This window comes from Juglans regia, chromosome 13, assembly GCF_001411555.2.
Source record: "Juglans regia cultivar Chandler chromosome 13, Walnut 2.0, whole genome shotgun sequence".
NCBI lineage: Eukaryota > Viridiplantae > Streptophyta > Magnoliopsida > Fagales > Juglandaceae > Juglans > Juglans regia.
This window is the reverse complement of record NC_049913.1, coordinates 25937497-25955362: the sequence shown is the minus strand read 5'-3', so window position 1 is coordinate 25955362 and position 17866 is coordinate 25937497. Positions and strand designations below refer to the sequence as shown.

Below are 17866 nucleotides of genomic sequence, written 5' to 3'. Positions count from 1 at the left end.
AAGGGCCAAAAAAACATGAAACCTATAAACATAATTTTAAACCAAGACATAATGTAAGCAACTACCTAAGACATTTTGTAATGATGCCAATATCCTCCCCTTCAATTCCATTCTCAACCAACTTCTCTATGATCTATATAATGAGCACGATGAGGAACAAATACATAAAGGGCTTGCACCGTGAAATATAATTCAAAATGAAATAAGTTCTTGGTCTTAAGCAAGAAGATCTATTTAATCATTTAATTTTATAAGTAACAAGAAATATTTAGTCATACCTCTGCAATTATGTAAGCTTCAATAGGATTATTCAGAGTCTTTTGATCTTTCTCCTCAAAAGCAGGTAAAATATCTGAGTTGTAAAAAATGATATGTAAGAAACCAAGCCAAATAACAAATAATTCATCAAAGGAAATGTTAACAAGAGTATAAATGATTGTATTCATCAAAGAAGAGTGATGACAGATGAGAATAGCAGTATCCGACACTAAGCATGCATTTAATAGTCCATGTTTTAGTAAACAAAAGTATAAATATATTTATTGCTTTCGAACAAAATTTATAAGGATTGAGAAAAGAGATAGATCAACGTCACTTGTCAGTAAAGTTGCCTCTGCTAATAGATTCACAGCTGACATGATACCAAGTAAGATAGCTAAGAGTTTCTTAAGTTGCTTTCTGAGGATGCATCGCCAACAAAATTCTGCATAAGGAACACTAAGGCTAGAAATATATTTCCTAAAACAATGGATATAAATGTCTAAGGTCATGAATAAACAACCTGAAACATATATTGAGACGGACTCAATAAGCAAAAGAGTAAAGAGTAAAAGTAAACAAAACATCCAGTTGAAGTACGGCGTTCGTAATTTTTTACTGTATCCTCCAGTTCAAGGGCCTCCATGACATGTGTCATATATTCATTGAAACAATATGGCAAATTAGATTTAGTAGAAGCACAACTCTAAATTCTACACAGCCAAAGGCGAGCTGACTTTTACCTTTCCAAAATGAAGTTCACTTGCAATTGAGTATGTAGTAATACATACCAACAAGCAAGCTAAAAATTCACTAAAGTGATGCTGGTTTTTCCATGTTCAGTAGGCTAACATTCCATGTTTAAACATGGCAAACGTGATGCTTTTCTTGTAAAGCATAATCATAAATACAAATATAAGCACTATTTAATCTTCCAACAAAGTTCAAGTCCATCCAAGATAGCTCTTAAATCATTTATCTTTTCTTGTAAATTAATACACACTCAGAGCATTAGCATTGGATAATGAACAAAAACTATAATTACTACAATAAACACTATAATCCCAACAAGGAAACAAGCAAATCAGACCAATGAAACTAATGAGTGCGAGAGGAATATATCTAGCACAAGCTCTTCCACATTAACCTAAACCAAACTGAAATTAAAAAAAAAAAATCAAATCTAGGATGCAAATTCTACGAGCATCTATGGTCAAATCTTTAAATCCCCTTTTTCACACAACTCAATTCCGCATCGTTGGGATCTTAAACCCAACTTAACTCATCATTACAATTTTTTCAAATTTCAACACAAAATATAATAAACAATTCAATTTTTTCAAATTCTAAAATAATAATAATATTAATAAATAATATTTTAACAATATTTTATCATTTCAACTCAACTCAACTCAGTTCAACATCCAAACACAACAACTTGAGGTGTTTTGCCATGTCATTCACATTCTAATGTCACAAATAGAGCATAAGACTAGATAGCATTATAAAATCCATCCATCGGTAATACATTAGATCTAAAAATAATCTGTTACAATTTGTATTTTTATATTTTCAATGTATTTTCATAATTTTCACACATCTAAACACTATTTTATTAACTTTTTTAATCCTCTTTTCTCGAGAATTGAAAATTAAATCCCTACTCCCATTTTCATAATGAAGATGAGTGATTATTTTTCTTATTAGTTGGATTGAGAGCTTAGAAGTATTATTGAGTGTTATAAATATATGTTTTAACTTTTTAAAACTTGTATTGATGTTATTTTCAATTATAATTTATACATATATAATTAATTTATCTATATATAGACTATTCCGAAACGGTACCCAAAACGGTATCGGTATCGAACTATTTTATTCCAGTACCTTAACCAAAGCGGTCACCGCAACGGTATTCAAAATTTTGGAAATAATCCACCCAAAATTGGACTGAAAATTGAGTTTTCCTACTTTCTTGAGCCGAGATCCATCGGTTCCTAAATTGGTACGGCCCAAAAGAGTTAGACCTCGTTTGCTTTCGCAAATGAGATATGATGAGTTGAGATTAAAGTTAAAAGTTAAATAAAATTTTGTTAGAATATATTTTTTAAATATTATTTTTATTTTGAGATTTGAAAAAATTAAATTGTCTATTTTATTTTGTGTGGTAATGATTAGATGAGATGAATTGAAATTAGTTATGAAAACAAATGAGACATTGTCTTGTACTCATTGGGTGCCACATGACTATGGGTGAATTCGGTTCGGTCGGTCCGGAGGAGGTTTTGTGGACCGGAACGAATCTCTTCGGTCCAGTGTTTTCCCATCCTAGACTGGACCAAACATGCATAAGGACCGGTCTGGTCTGGTCCAGTCTGGTCGGTCCGTTCGGTCCAATCCTGTACCAAATGGCCAATGACCCAATCCTTATATCCATTATTTTTTAGCCCAATAGTGAAAGGCCATTAACATTTTATCTAATTTTTAGTCAAAAAATTCCAAAAAAGAACTTGAAAGGAAAATAAAAATAATTATAAAAGGAAAATTGTCTATATACAATAAATTTGAATAAAAGATTTTACTACAAAAAAATAAAACATTTTCTATATCCATCCAAATAATTTAAACTAGGTTAAATTGAATACTGAAAATTATATGATGCTCATCATATAAGTAACATACTAACAGAGAATCAAATCTGCCTTCTAAAAGAAAGAAAAAAAAAATCATTCCTGAGCATAGATAATGAAAACTAAAAATTATACAGGTCTCAAAAATTGAAAATTAAAAGAAGGTCTAAAAAAATAATAATAGAGAAGACTAAAAGTCATATTTAGTAATTTGCATCAAAAGCTCTAAAAAAAAAACATAGCTCTCAAATCTCATTACAAATTACATCAATTATCCTCCTGGCAACTCCTAGCCTTCTACATCTTTTAACTTGGCATACTTTGACTCCAACTCTGACTTTAAATTTCGTAAACTTCGACTCCGTCAGGGTTGGAGTCTCGTCGAAACTCGGACGGAGGTCAAAAATTTTGCCCACCCCTAATTCTGAGTGCTGTTTGGGTGTCTCCTCTTACTTCTAACTCATTTTTGCAACGATACCAGATGCGAGAAGAATGGATCTCTTCTAGAAAGAAATGTTTTATTTGGATAAATGATAAATTTAGATTTTTTTTTATTTTTAAAAAAATCTACTTCAAATGAACAGTATTTATTTAAAATTAAAATTACTTTTAATAAAGTACTGACATAATTATATTAACATTAGCTTAACTACTTGTACAATAGAATATAAAATGAGGTATTCTATTTTAAGATGGTGTATAGAATATATCATCCACATTATTTAAATGAATAAATTTGATTTGTAAAATTTAAAATTTATTTTCTAAATTAAATTATACTAGATAAATACTTTATTATGTGTGATCTACAAACCGATTTGAAAATATAATTTTATTTTATTTTATAACTATGAATTATAAGTGAATTATCACCCATCCAAATAGGGCATAATATGGACAAAGAATGCTCCCAAATCAGTTTACTCTGTATTCAACATTCAAGTGATATCTGTGACCCACAGGTAATGAACTAACTGGCAAGCACGAGGATGTCTTCCGTGATGGTGGGACCTAAAAAAAAGGATTTTCAGGGATAACATCTCCCATAATTCAACGTACAGTGCATAAAAAAGAGAGATGGATAAGAAGAAAGCTAATTTAATTATGGGTCTGGTCTGAATCTGATTGATGATGGGTACTATTTTGGAGTGGTTGAAGCATTACCAAAAGTTGACAAATGAAGTTGGAGGTTAATGGAATCCGATTATCCCACCCGTGAAAAGAGGACATAAAGAGAGTGCTTATCTATCTATAATCATCTTAAATCTTGAGTTGGAGTTCACGCCCCCATCACCTTTTTCTATCTTTAGCCTTAATTAACCAAATTCCATCTGTTTCTTTATCTTATCCACATCCAAGGTGGTGGGCTAGTTTAGTTAATTCTTTGCTGAAAATAGGCCATTGAAGAGCTTTCCAAAGGTACCAAAATCTCTTCCGTTCTCCCTGATCTCACCTGTATTCTGATCTGTTTTCTTAGACCTATTGATAATTGTTGCTGAACATTGAGAAATTGCAGAAGAGACCAAAGAAACCTCAATCGAGATGGCCAACAAGGAGATGAAGGTGGAGATTCCAACGCATGGTGAACATATGACAGGCATTTCTGGCCGGCTGACAAGACAGCCTAGTACTGGGAAGGGCAACTGTCTATGCTCTCCCACCACGCATGCAGGTTCCTTCCGTTGCAGACTTCACCGCTCCCCAAGCCTTCAGCGAACCAGAAGCATGGACTCTACATCCCTTCGAGATTCAACCTCAAAGGGTAATACTCCCACTGCTGATGCTGCTGACAAACAGAACACAGTCAAGGCCCAGTATTGATTCTTATAGCTATAAGTGCAAGTTGCTGGTGCTGCAGCTCCTTTTTATTGCTTGTACAGCTCGAGCTATCCACTATCTTCTTGGTTGTTTCTTTTATAATTTTGAATCCCCCTGCTGTTTGTCTCTCCCTCTCTTTTTTTGCCTAGTATTTTCAAATGCAATGTATCTGCTGCTTCTTAAGCCTTAAAGGTACAGAGTGTTGGGATTTTAATGTAAAGCAGTCTTGTGCTCAAGATAATTGAAATCTGAGAGAAGCAGCTCCGATCCAGATCGATTAGGATTGAAGACCCTAATTGAAAGTATGCACCACAGACTTACAGGAATGTCTCGGCCTCAAAATACTATTACCTGTGGCTCTTTGAAGAGGTGACAGGTCCTTCCTCCTCTAATAGGAGGATCGCCAGCTTGGACCTAAATTCCACCAAATATATAACACAAATACCGCCATATAAGGCTCTAACCATAATTTTTATGATAGAAATTTGAGGCAGTTTCCGACGAAATAGACAAAGGGATATATGCTATCGTGTTATGTTGTTTCAACCCATCATTTGCATAAGGCTCTTAGTTGCTATATATGTATGTATGTGTGTATATATATATATATATATATATATATATATTCCTTTCTATCCTGTTTGGACGAAGACCTAAACGGCCTTTTGACAAATGAATTAATGTAACGGCGGCTTATCAAATTATAAAAATTGTTCGAGTTCAAAGTTTTGAGGCTAATTAAGCCTTGACCAAGTGACGGTGCTGGCACATTAAAGAGCCAGTTTGTTCGAAAATACAGAGGAAACGAGATGGGTCAATCCCAATTCATGTCAAAAGGCTTCTCAATTGGGCTGAGAGGCGTTAACCTGCAGAAGTCATTGGAGGCTTATACGGCTGCGTTGTTTCCAAACATACGAACATTTTGGAAGCCCAACAATGGATAAGTGCGAGGATAGGAGGAGAAGAGGGGGATGGAGATCTCAACTAGAACTCACAGAATGAGCACAATGGATCCTAGCTTGGAGCCCAATAGCTTGGTAAAACCAAGAGCTGACTCTGAAATAGTTATTGAGGAGCAATGTTAGGTACAGTCTTTACTTGGGGACTGTATGTGCAGATCTAGACTATTTTAACTTTAAATAGCAGTCCCAACTTTAGGACTGTAAATAGAATTTTAAGAGGGATAATTTTATAATTTTAACAAATTTTAAAGTTAAAATAGCCTAGACCTGCATATGACTTAGGGACTTTACATTGCTCATAGTTATTATGCCTTAGCTGATGCACTTCAATAGGCGTATCTTTCTAGTTTTCTCGTCTCATGCCTTTTTTCGTTTTGTAACAAATGGATTCATAAAGTTGGTTTTACTTTGCCATAATATATAAAAAAAGAAAACTCCTGGTCTGCTCTCCACCCATGTAAAATTTGTGAGGTTTGCCCAACAAAATTTTAGAAATTGACACTCTCCTAAGGCTTTCATTTACTCTGTCATGGATCAAAATTGTTAACTTAATTATATAGTATTTTTCATTTGATAAAATATTAATTATGACCGCATGACATCCTCAGATATGCAACGTCTAGTTTCTCATCACGCAGTTGTAGATGAAATAAAAACACCTGTAGAAAATTCAACAATGGATCATGTAGATTCGCATCGAAATCACTTGCATTCTGTCCATGATTTTGCTATTCTTTTTTACTTTTTTCCTTTTCAGACTAGTTCAGAATTTTTCATTTTTCCTTTTTTTGTGCTAGTTTCATAAGAACTATACTTGTTAATTTGGATAGAATCATGGAAAACTCCTCATACTATGTGGTACTTGTCTCCGACTTGCACATGAAAATCTGAATCTTCCCCTAATCTTTCAGTGTTGTTTTATTAAGATTCTCTAGTTGTTTTGGGAAGATGACATAATATTAATATTAAAACTAAAAATTACAGACGGGTGGAGAGACCCAAGAATTTCCTCAGAACATGAACTAAGTACAAATGCCATCGGAGAAAAACAAAAATCATTGATAAAGTGTCATCTACCCCTTTCTTTTTCTTTTCTTTTATTTATTTTTTATTATTATGTCTGCAACGTAGGTTTGAATCGCGTCATATGCAGATTGTTGTATGCATAGAGAAGTTTCAAATATGACTAGCGCGGCAAGAGTAAGCTAGAAACCATGTTAAGAGAAGTTGAAAATTTTATGAAGACAAAAGGAATGATTAAAATTCTCTCATGTATCAACCTCCAGACGGTGCAGCTATCCTCCAACAAAGCGGCCAACAAGCAGAGAAAATCCAGGCAACTTCATGTGTATCAAAAGCTTTGGACTTTTGTCGAGGAAAACAATGTGCAATGATGACAAGCAACGACAACGACCACCACATAAACCATGATCAACAGATGTCTTATATATATATATTACCTAAGTTAAAAGAAAAGATTCTGCCTGCCCCTCTCTATCTTTCTTTCTATTATGCCAAACCGTGTCTGTTTCTCCAGCATGCACACAACTAGCTAGCTAGGATTGACATCAGTGTTAAAAGTTGGTATATATTGCCATCAATTATTTATTGACAAGAAAAAGACCCGGAATTTCACAATTTGACTCGATCTAGAAAATAATGACTGTCACCCCCATGATCACTAAATGGCAATGATTCAGTCAATAAGAGTCCTGAGAGTCTAATATGAAAGAAAGACGAAGACAGAAGGAATATAGACCCATATTTTCTCTTTCAAAGTTGTAATCATTGCTGCAGATTTTTCGACCTGACTAGCAATCCTGATAAGAAATTGCCTTGCATGGAGCATTCTAGTTTTTCTGGGTTTTCCGTTTCAGGTTTGTTTTAGATGTCTTATTTTAGGGGCAAATTGTGTGTTTTGATTTTTTTTTTAAGAGGACGGAACTCTAATTTTATTGATTGTCCTCATTTGTGGTGGAGGAAAACCGTGGTTACAAGTACGACACCTGGGAGGTACATAAGCGCTAAATCTAAGAAAAAAGAACCCAGGCATCAAAATCAGTATAACCATATAGAGTACACCGCCTTAAAATACATAACCTACATCCGAACAAGCCAAAGAGGGGCACCTGCAAAAAGCCAAGTACACAAAACAAAAAGAGACGCAAATAACGTGAGAGCAATGAGAGACAAGTAAATAACGCAAAACAAATCTGGCACGAAGCTTATGATATCCTCAGGTAGGGCATACCCAACTTGTCCATGCGGAAAAGACCCCTCACCCGGCTAGGCAGCATGTGAATATCAGACCAATCAAAGTTCAAACCTTCCGCCCCACACTTAGCTAGAAAGTCAGCCACAACATTACCTTCACGAAAAATGTGGTTCACTGTATACTCCAGGCTATTAAGATGATCTTGTAAATCCTCCCAGAAGTCTTCTAAATACCAAATGGGGCACTTATTCTTTACAATCCAATTAACCACCAGTTGAGAGTCAGTCTCTATTTGAACAAGGTAAAATCCAAGCGCGTGACATCTGCGAACACATTCCAATAAGCTTCTGAGTTCAGCAAAATTATTGGTACCCAAACCCAAGAGAACAGAATAAGCCAGAAGTAATCTACCATCCTCATCCCGAATAACACCCCCAGCGCCAGAGGTGCCAGGGTTACCGAAACTACTACCATCGGTATTGAGTTTTACCTAGCCTTGACGGGGCCGGTGCCATTTTACCACCCGGACCCTCTTAGGCTTAGGGAATAAGACTGAGATATCTAGTCTATTCAAAATATCCATGTCCTGGGTGGAGAGGGAAAACACTTTCATGATCTGGTCCATGGTGCGCCTGAACCAAAGTTTAATAGCGTGCCAAACCAACTCTTTTGAATGAGCCTTATCTTCATACCGGGCTTTACAGCGCCTCTTCCAAAGTTTCCAAGAAATAATAGAGGGCAGAAGGTCAAAGATGATTCTAACCTGTGAAGACTTACTCGCACGACGAAACCAAAAATTAATTTGATCCTTCCAAGTGTAGAAAGAGGCCATATGAACCCCTAGATGAGTGGCCGCTAGAAGCCAAATGTGTCTTGCAAAATCCCCCGTGCAGAGCACATGGTTCAAGTCCTCAATATGACCCTTTTGACAACAATTGCACTTAGAGGCCATTGAGACACCCACCATTATGATATTCTCGTCAACACTGAGGCAATTATTAGTAACCTTCCACATCATAATGGAAATCTTCTTGGGTAGATTAGTATGCCATATCCACTGAGCCCAAGGTAAAGGGGGCGCCCGAACCCTTATACAGTCCTAGGCACTTTTAGTAATAAACTTGCCCTCATTATACTTCAGCCAAACAAGCGCATCTTGACCCTCCTTCCGTCTAGCCAAAAAATCATACAGTTCATTGGCTTTCTAATGGCCTACTAATCTGTTCAGAAGGGAAATATCCAACTCATTCTCAATTATGGGAGTAATTATTTTATATCTCGAAGATGTTATATCTTTTTTTTTTTTGGTTTAGAGGAATATGTTTTATTGTGTCATGATAAACATAATACTTTTGTTAACCAAGAATTTTGAGAAAATAGAAAGCTTTTTAAAAGAGGATGTTTTTCTTAGGAAAGGAAATTGATTAGTTCTGGCACTAGAATGGTAGTACGAGTAATGCTATATATAATCGTAAAGTGCGTAAGTGTCATGTAATCATTTTGAAATCCATTTGGAGCTGAATTTGTTTTCTCTTATTGTAATATGTATATAACCAACAAAAATCCTGCAATGAATCGGCTTTTTCTCAGACGCCATACACACTTGTGCGTACTTCAAACGAGTTTGATTTCAGCTGAACATTTCGTGAAAATCAAAGGCTGAAAAAGTAAAACAACAATATTACAGTACTGTATTGTGTCAGACAAGAAATACCAAAAGAAAAAGAAAAATACATATAAATCAACTGAGAAAGGTAAGGATCCAATGAGCTGAAACAAAAGAAAAAGACAGGTGTTGCAGATTTATAGACAAATACGAAGATGGAGGTCCCACAATTAGTCAATTGCACCGAAGAGTCGTATTCCGGTTTGAACAAAAAGGAGGATTCACCAAGTGATATCTCACTCTACGTCTTGAACTTTTTTGTTTCTTATTCCAATAGATTACATTGCACATTAAGATTCTCGACTTCTTTTCCCTAAAAGTTACAATGCATTTTGCAAGAACAAAGAAAAAAGCGAGTATATGGCTACCTCTTTTAAATTACCATCCCCAACTGCAAAATGAACAAAAACCACTCAGTTCTTTTCACTGGCACTTCTGTTGATGGACCACAACTTACTGAACATCCTTTTGGGTCTTGTTGGAAGAGCACAGAGAGCCTTAAGCCTAGAATTTCTGCTAATTCCATCTTGGTTCATATCATTTCCATCCAAGTCATCATCCTCAGCCAGCTTCATTCTCAAAGTTGACATACTTGATTTTGGTGATTTAAGGCCAGAGACACTCCATTGGTCCTCTGCTGCATTGGTAGTAGTGGTACTTAATGGTGGTGGAGGCCTTGAGGGGTCAATCCCTTGAGTGGCTAAGAGTGCTTTGAGGTTGCTAGGCAGGTCGGTCACTTTGCCACCCGCCTTTGTAGCACGCGCTTGCTCATAGAAAAGAACTTGCACCACCACTCTCAAAGGGAGTAGCTCATTTTGTGCGGCGTGCATGCACGCTTCCATTGATAGTTTTTTGCAGTCTAGGATTCTGCACAACCTTTTCCTCTCGCTCTTGTTGAGTTCCGTGTGAGCCTGGATTTTTCAGGCAATAAGCATCTCAATCACCATAGAACATCAATTGTATATAATACTAATTGCTTCCATTAGTTTAGTTCGAAGAAAAACGACAGAGACATATAAAAGGTCTAGGACTTTAATCATCCTAGAAAATATGGAAGACAAAAGTTAAAACCCTGCTAATTTCTGCATAGGTTAACCATCTACAGGTCAGCAGATGACATATCTGTATCATATCATGCACTAATTGTTTCTAGAATTCTAAATCAAAGAAAAATTTGACAGAGGTATAATATCTAGGCTTCTGTCATATCAGAGAAAAAATGACAGTGGTATAATATGGGCACAAGGTTTTTTGAGAAGATTCCTCTGTAGTTGTAGGACGGTAAGCCTAATACTATGATTCCAAAGAGGATTTTCAAACTTCTCCTATATCTTGGAAAACATGGAAGACGTTAAATTGTAAACCCCAATTAAATATCTAAGTAAGTTGTTGGGAAATCTTTTGGAGGTCAACAAATGAGAGCTGAATCACATCAACCGCAAAACTCACAGATACAGAAATTTTGGCTGTACTGCCAAAAACAGATATCCAAACATGCCAAATTTCTAGTGGGTCAGCCTAATCCTAGCTACTAATAAATTGTGGACGTGACACGATTTTAAGGTCAAGAGAGTTGGTTATCTACTGGAGACGGGGATCCACATTCTACAATGTGTGACAGTGATATGTGTCGAGAAATATTTATTATCTTTAGTGTGAATAATGGCAAGTCTGAGAACCCCAAGTTGCCGCTCTGTTAATTTACCTTGAGATAAATGTCAATGGCTCTGTAGAGATCATCATGATCCAGCCTTGCGAAATGAGGTATGGCTTCAGCTATTGCAATAAACTTTGACAAAGGCAAATTCACATCCCTGGCAATCTCTTGAAGATACCCATCCACAAGCTTTGCAACCTTCAATTTTGAGCTATGAGATGCTGAAGACGACCTCCTACTCTCCTGAAACTCGAAATCAATATTTTCTGCTGATCGAGACCTTCTTCTTTCAAATCCCAGCTTTGATCTTGGAGGACTAGTTGGGGGGCTCTGTCCTTGTAACTTGAACTGCTCTAATATGGTCATGACTATGTCTACATCATATAGTGTATCATTTGAATATGATAAAGAGGGTATTAACAGATCACTGACTCTTGCTTCCTCCAACTGAAGTCCCACTCTTCTGGCCAATTCCATCTTTGAAGAAGAAGAAGCATTAAGGATGTTGGCTGCCTTCAATAGTTTAAGAAGGAAACAGGAAGAAACAGCTCCCTTCTCTGCTGGAAGTAAACTTACTAGTGATTCCAAGATCAGCCTATGCTTTGAAATTACCTCACTGCTCGAGTCTGCTTCCGAGTCTGATGCTGCTTGCTTATTGATGATTCCATCTCTTGATATGTTGGGAAGCCATCTAGAAGCATAGATTTTCAAAGCATCTCCAAGAAGATTAGAGGGTACCTTTCCACCAGATTTAATAGCTATGATGGTTCTCCAATAAAGGTCTATTCCCAATTCTGCTATATCTTCTGCCCACCAACCCTTGCTTTCTGGTTTATGTCTCTGACTCTCTGCACCATTGCATGATATATCGTCCCTTCCCCGGCGGGAATAACTATGTGACAAATTCACCTTTGAGGGGTGAATTAAGACTTTTAAAGCAATTGCTTCAATGCATCTGCTTGTTATTGCAAGGTCTTCTGACCACAAAGGAAAGGCTTTGGTGCTTTGCAAGGTCACAATGGAATCCTTCCACCCATGAAGAATGCAGGAATTGAAGAAAACTTCTAGCTTGTATATCAGGTTCCCCTTCTCAACTTCCTCCGTCATCTGCAAGTACTCAGCCGCACATCGAGCAGATACAATGTTGTAGGCACTGAGGGTGATTGTAATACCATAGCAGAACTTTGCACATAGCTCAAAAGCTTCAACTCCACCGGGGAAATCAGGAAGTTGGACTATTTGGTGTTGCGAGGATTCAGGAGATTCAGAGCACATCCTCTGTAGGCGCAAACACTTGGACAAAAGCGGAAACTGTTTGCCATAAACATATATGAATCACTCCAGAAAACACAAAGATCATCTTTCAATTCATTAGCATTATATATCAAACTAAACTACCCTCAATCTGAAGTTTTGAAAGGTTTCTAAAATTTACCTTGTGAAGCAAGTATCTGCTTCCCTTCACCTGAATTATGAGATCACTAGAGACTTCAGAGGAAACTGACCTGAATTAAGAAAAAAAAAAAAAAACCATCCATGGTATCTTCCTTCAGATTAAATGTAACCATACTTGTTCAAGCAGGTATACTCTTACCTTACAGCCTCAGTAGTATAAAAAGTATCCGGTCGAGATCCGAGTTTCATAAACTTCATGACTAATCCCTTTTGGTTATCTCTATAGTTGAGTGTTCATCAGATGCTCCTTGACACAAAAAAGAGCTTCTCTGCAAGTGCAGTTTGCTCACAATAACTTTCTCATCCAACAGCAAGAACACAATCAAGGCCACCCATTTCCTGTATTAAATTTCCCCGACTCAGTAACCCAAACTATAAATATAGTCGGCAGTCTCAACCCCACAAAATAAATAACTCTTGAACATATACATGAAGGTTAAAAAGAAAGGAGAAGATAAAAATCTCCATGGAGGAGAGAGGATATCCAAGAATGAAGGATTACCAAAGAGCTCTTTTGCTGTGGTTATAAGCTATCCGAGTTTTATATATAGAATCATAAAGTGACAGAAATTCAGAAGATCAAACACTCCAATGTCTTTGTCCTTTCAGTCAAATTCCTTACCCCATGTGATTTGGACATCCAAACAAAAAATAAAGACTGTAAATCCCATCAAAATTCATCCAAACCACACTCCCACCAAGTCAATCAAAAAAAAAAAAAAAACTACGGGAAAAAAAAGAAAAGGAAGATGCAGAAGCTCTAGAACAAATATATATACGTGTCAAATTATAACAAACATTAGTCAAATTAAGAAAAGAGTATGTATTAAAACTAAAACCTGAGAGGGGTTTGCGATTTTCGATGCTCCCCAGAAAAAGAAACTGCCAATCAAAAATTCGAACTGGAAAATGTGACTAACCATGTAATTTCTTCTTCTTTCATTTTTTGTTTTCCTTGTTTTAATCGTGACTTCAAGAAGATTAATATGGTTTTTGAGGCACTTTAAGTTTAGGATGGACATGCCAGCGTGCCTTTCTAAAGGCAATGGCCACGTGCTTATCCTGCGCCCACCGGTGCCCCTCCCTCTCATCATTTCCACAGCATTCTTTTTTTTCACAGTGCAAAACCGGGATTACTTTAGTCAAACCCTATTTTATACGCAACATCGTACCCCTCTGCATTTCCTTAATTATTTCAAAAAAAGGTATATTACTGTAAATCTAAAAAAATAAAAAAAATTAATATCTTATTTCCATTATAAATTTTTTGTAAAAAAAAAAAAAGAATACAAAAAAGTAAAGCAATGCTAAAAGAAGGAATAGGATATATATATATATGTATGTGTGTGTGTGTGTATCACTATCAAAGATGACTTTCCAAAATGCTCATGATCTACAGCCTCCACACAATATAATAAATTATATATAGCCATATATTTATATTTATATTTATATGTGGCATATATGAAACTTATAAGATTACCTTTATTGTTTGCTATAATAGCGAAAATACCTTGTAGTTTTTCTTTTTCGGCATTTATGGCATGTGGTCCATGATGACCTTGCGAAACATTTGTATATTATTGGTGTGACATGAACAAAAGATGTTCCGATGATGAAGCTATTAGGGTTAGTCATGTGTTACTGCATCATGCATGGTCGAAAAGTATCATATATTAATGAAATGAAATCCTAAAAAAATGTATTAATCTAGCTAGCAGTAGTACTTGAAGGTCATCTTCAACTAATTCTGATGATCATCAGATTATAAAGGGCGCAGGTCATGCATGCAATTCTATTCAACTTTGTGTGCGTCTGATCATTATCTGCATTAATATATATATATATATGATCTTATCGGCCATGAGATTTTTTTTCTTTCCTTCTTATTGCAGCTAATTTCTTTTTTAGTTCATTAATGTATTGTTTGTTCTTGATCATCTGATCAGACTTTGATGAATGTAGAAATATTTCAAAACAAAACGAGGTTGACGCGAGGAAGGGGACCCCAATCCATCAATAAATAAACATGCAAGTCATGAGCCAATTATGATGAGAATGATCCGCCGCTTAAGGATTATTGCATCCATACCAAAGTAGTTTAATTTAGTACTGTTGTTTATTCAAATACCATAAATAGATCATATGTATTCTATTTCTTTTTTTTTTTCAAAAAAAAAGGGCCATATTGTAATTATTTGTCATGAGCAAAATTAATCAAGATGCTCAGCTCAATTTCTGCTTGATAAAACACAAGATAAAGTGCATGCACGGCCTGTTTTGCTACAATATGAAAGTAGTGTCGAAGTGAAAGGAAATTTATTTATTTTTAAGGTTCTTACAACGAGATTATAACATCAAAACTTGATGGAAGAGAAGAAATATTATTTATAGAAAGAAAAAGAAGAGAGGCTTCTGATCATCATGTCCACTACTGCATGCATCTGCTGATCATGATCAGAATTAGCAAAATCTTGAATCAATATATATATATATATATATAGAGAAATTATATATAATAGGGATCGAAGTAGCCACAATATTATTATTTATATCGAATTATTACGTACCCCTTGTAAAAGCTAGCTAAGCTAGCCTTGTCCGGATGGTCCACTTATTGATTTACAACTTGCATGTACAACACACAAAAAGTCCAAATAACATTTAGAGTGGGGGAAGGGATGGCAGGCATTGGCATTTGACAGGTCATATTAATCTGATGAATTATGATCATAGTAGCTACCTTGACTTATTAAATATTGTTTGATTTTTTTAAAAAAAGTAGTTCTTTCACATTGAAATTAGCTGAATTAAATAAAATAAGTGAAGCAGAAATAATTAATAGTTTAATACTGTAAAATCATCAATATTGATTATTTTTATTGGATACGTGATTTTTACCAGTTTGAGTGACAAACAGATCAAGGGGGGGAAGTAAAGTCAAATTCGGTGGATTAGAAGTCAAAACCCTAAGAAAACATGCAACTCATCAGCTAGATACGTAGGAAAGGGAAGCTGTAAAGGACTAGGAAATGTTTGGGAGAAATGAAAAGAAATAAAGGATCAATGAGAAAATTAGCATTCAGGAGTAGTACAAGTCTAAAATGTTCCACCAAATTCAAGCAAAATCTAGTAGAGTAAGACCCAACAACTCTGTGTTGGCTCGATCAATGTCCACCAAATACAATGACCAGAGCCTGTCTTGGCTCGATCAATGTCTCAACTAAAATCTAGGCAATTGGCAATGCTGATATATAGCCAGGAACAGGGGGGCTAAGTTGTAAAATGAGTGGCGTTGATTACAGGTGTAGAGGGACTCATGTGGGGCACACATCAATATTGTCCACTAGGCGTTAGAGAAAGGGTGTGAGCCACATTTGCCGTAATGGTCCTCTTCTGTGCTACCCAACGGGGTGGCCAACCGACAGCATGGGACCCCCACATCTCCCTTATACTTTCTTTGTGGGACCCTTCTCGTATAGACTTGGAACCTTTACAGTTTGCACATAGTAGTGGAATCTCCCTCAAAGTCTAAAATAGAGGGTTTCAGGAACCAAGATAGACTTGACCCTTTTCAACAATACCAGGAAAATGGTGAAGCTTATATAGAAGATCATTTATATATAATAGTAATTAGTATATACAGTCTCCTAGCTAGCTCACCAGTTGTGGTATTTCTTTTTTTTTTTTTTTTTTTTTAATGCTGAACATGATAAGCTATATATTGAAAAAATTCATAAGAGGGTTGAATATGTATATATAATTGACAGTAATAAAGATGGTTTTCAGAGCGCAATCCATTCAGGGATGAACACTGGTGGCATCTGTAAGTACTTGATCTCTTTCAAGATTTGAGTCTGACAGAGACACCTCTAATGTATCTAATAAGAATCATATACTTTGTGGTTGGTGGTAGCAGCCTTGCGGAATCTCTCTTTCAAATGCATTAAGTACTGTTCAATCTTGGAATGTAAGCTCTTTTTGGCAGTCATATATGAACACCAACGTGAGCAGCTAGATATTACGGGACCAGTTTATAATATATATATATATATATAAGAGTCAACCATATGAAAACAATAAAGATGATCAGGCCAGCATGATACTGCAATCTGCTTTGCCTCTTCATTGTTCATTTGCCTGCTTGAAAAGTGAAAGCCATTCACAAAAAGATGCAGCATTATTCTCACGAAATTTCTTACAAATACGAATTATTGCACCAATCAATTAACTCCATGATGAAATTGTCTTTGTTTCTTATAATAAATACAACATTATAATTTATAGGTCAGGGGGCAGGCCCCAGTTCTATATAGAGAAATAGTAGGAGCTGTATATGTATAAAGACGCTGCTACATCCACAGATGAAGGCCACCCAATAGAGTAAATGTATTTTTTTTTATATCTTTAAATATATATTTTTTTAAATTCATAATATTATTTAAAAATATTTTTTTTAATTATTAAGTAAAAAAAAAAAAAGAAATAAAAAAAGAAAAAAGAATCGATGGCTGCTTTCGGTGGACTATCTGTAGAGCAAGCATTTTCCTATGTATAAGGAACCAGCACACAGGCTTCAGTACTGTGTTGAACAGTGGTACTACAGGTGGAGATTCGAAACTGAAATGTCTATGGCTTCATAAATATCTTGGCAGTTAATCAAACAAATCGTACCAGAAGTTTGATGGACACAGCGATTAAGGCTGGTCGGGGCCATGTTTACAGTCCAACAAACATTAATCCCCCCCCGTCTAGTCTCTCTGCAGAAAAGGCCGATGAGATCTATGGAGAGAAAATGTTGTGAGCGTTTGAAGTGTCTTATTAGGAACAAGAAATATGAGATGTCATGTTGTGTAATCGCTGTCTGTCTACTATTCTGAAATATATACATATATATATATATATATAATACTGTGTTGGGCTTCCAAATTTGTACGTACTTGGAGCTAGCAATAGCATGGATCTGGCCAAGTGGTCATGCATGCATATATATCATGAGTGAGTCTATGATCGATCTTGTTGGGTTCGAGAACCCTGAATTTTGTCATTTCACATTTACAGTGACAATTATTCCCCCCAGAATGCTAGCTGTGGCCATATATATATATATATATCGATGAACCAGAATTAAAGGGTCCCTTTCAGTTTTTTCGTCAAAGTGGGTTGAGGAGGGTGGGGCCGGGCTGGCTCTGATCTCATTTATTT

The 17866-nt window shown here is 35.8% G+C and overlaps 1 protein-coding gene and 1 long non-coding RNA gene across 2 annotated transcripts; one reads left to right on the top strand and one right to left on the bottom strand.

The window, feature by feature from the left end:
- The first annotated feature begins 3938 nt into the window (after positions 1-3938).
- LOC118344157 lies at positions 3939-4942 on the top strand. The gene is made up of 2 exons (XR_004797931.1): positions 3939-4307; positions 4405-4942. It is a non-coding gene; the product is annotated as an uncharacterized LOC118344157 (long non-coding RNA).
- A 4715-nt stretch (positions 4943-9657) lies between these two features.
- On the bottom strand, positions 9658-13637 carry LOC108989741 (BTB/POZ domain-containing protein At1g67900). Its single transcript, XM_018963464.2, has 5 exons — positions 13501-13637; positions 12801-13000; positions 12642-12711; positions 11255-12517; positions 9658-10460 (listed from the first exon to the last, which is right to left on the bottom strand). Exons 2-5 carry the CDS (start codon positions 12857-12859, stop codon positions 9963-9965), a joined length of 1890 nt encoding a protein of 629 aa, XP_018819009.1. The 5' UTR covers positions 12860-13000; positions 13501-13637; the 3' UTR covers positions 9658-9962.
- Positions 13638-17866: the final 4229 nt, after the last annotated feature.

Excerpts from the sequence above, each read along its gene's own strand:
- LOC108989741 (XM_018963464.2), bottom strand. The coding sequence starts at position 12,859 with ATGAAGTTTATGAAACTCGGATCTCGACCGGATACTTTTTATACTACT. Across the intron at positions 12,712-12,800 it reads TATACTACTGAGGCTGTAAG|GTCAGTTTCCTCTGAAGTCT; the intron begins GTAAGAGTATAC and ends TTCTTAATTCAG. Across the intron at positions 12,518-12,641 it reads GCAGATACTTGCTTCACAAG|TTTCCGCTTTTGTCCAAGTG; the intron begins GTAAATTTTAGA and ends TATGGCAAACAG.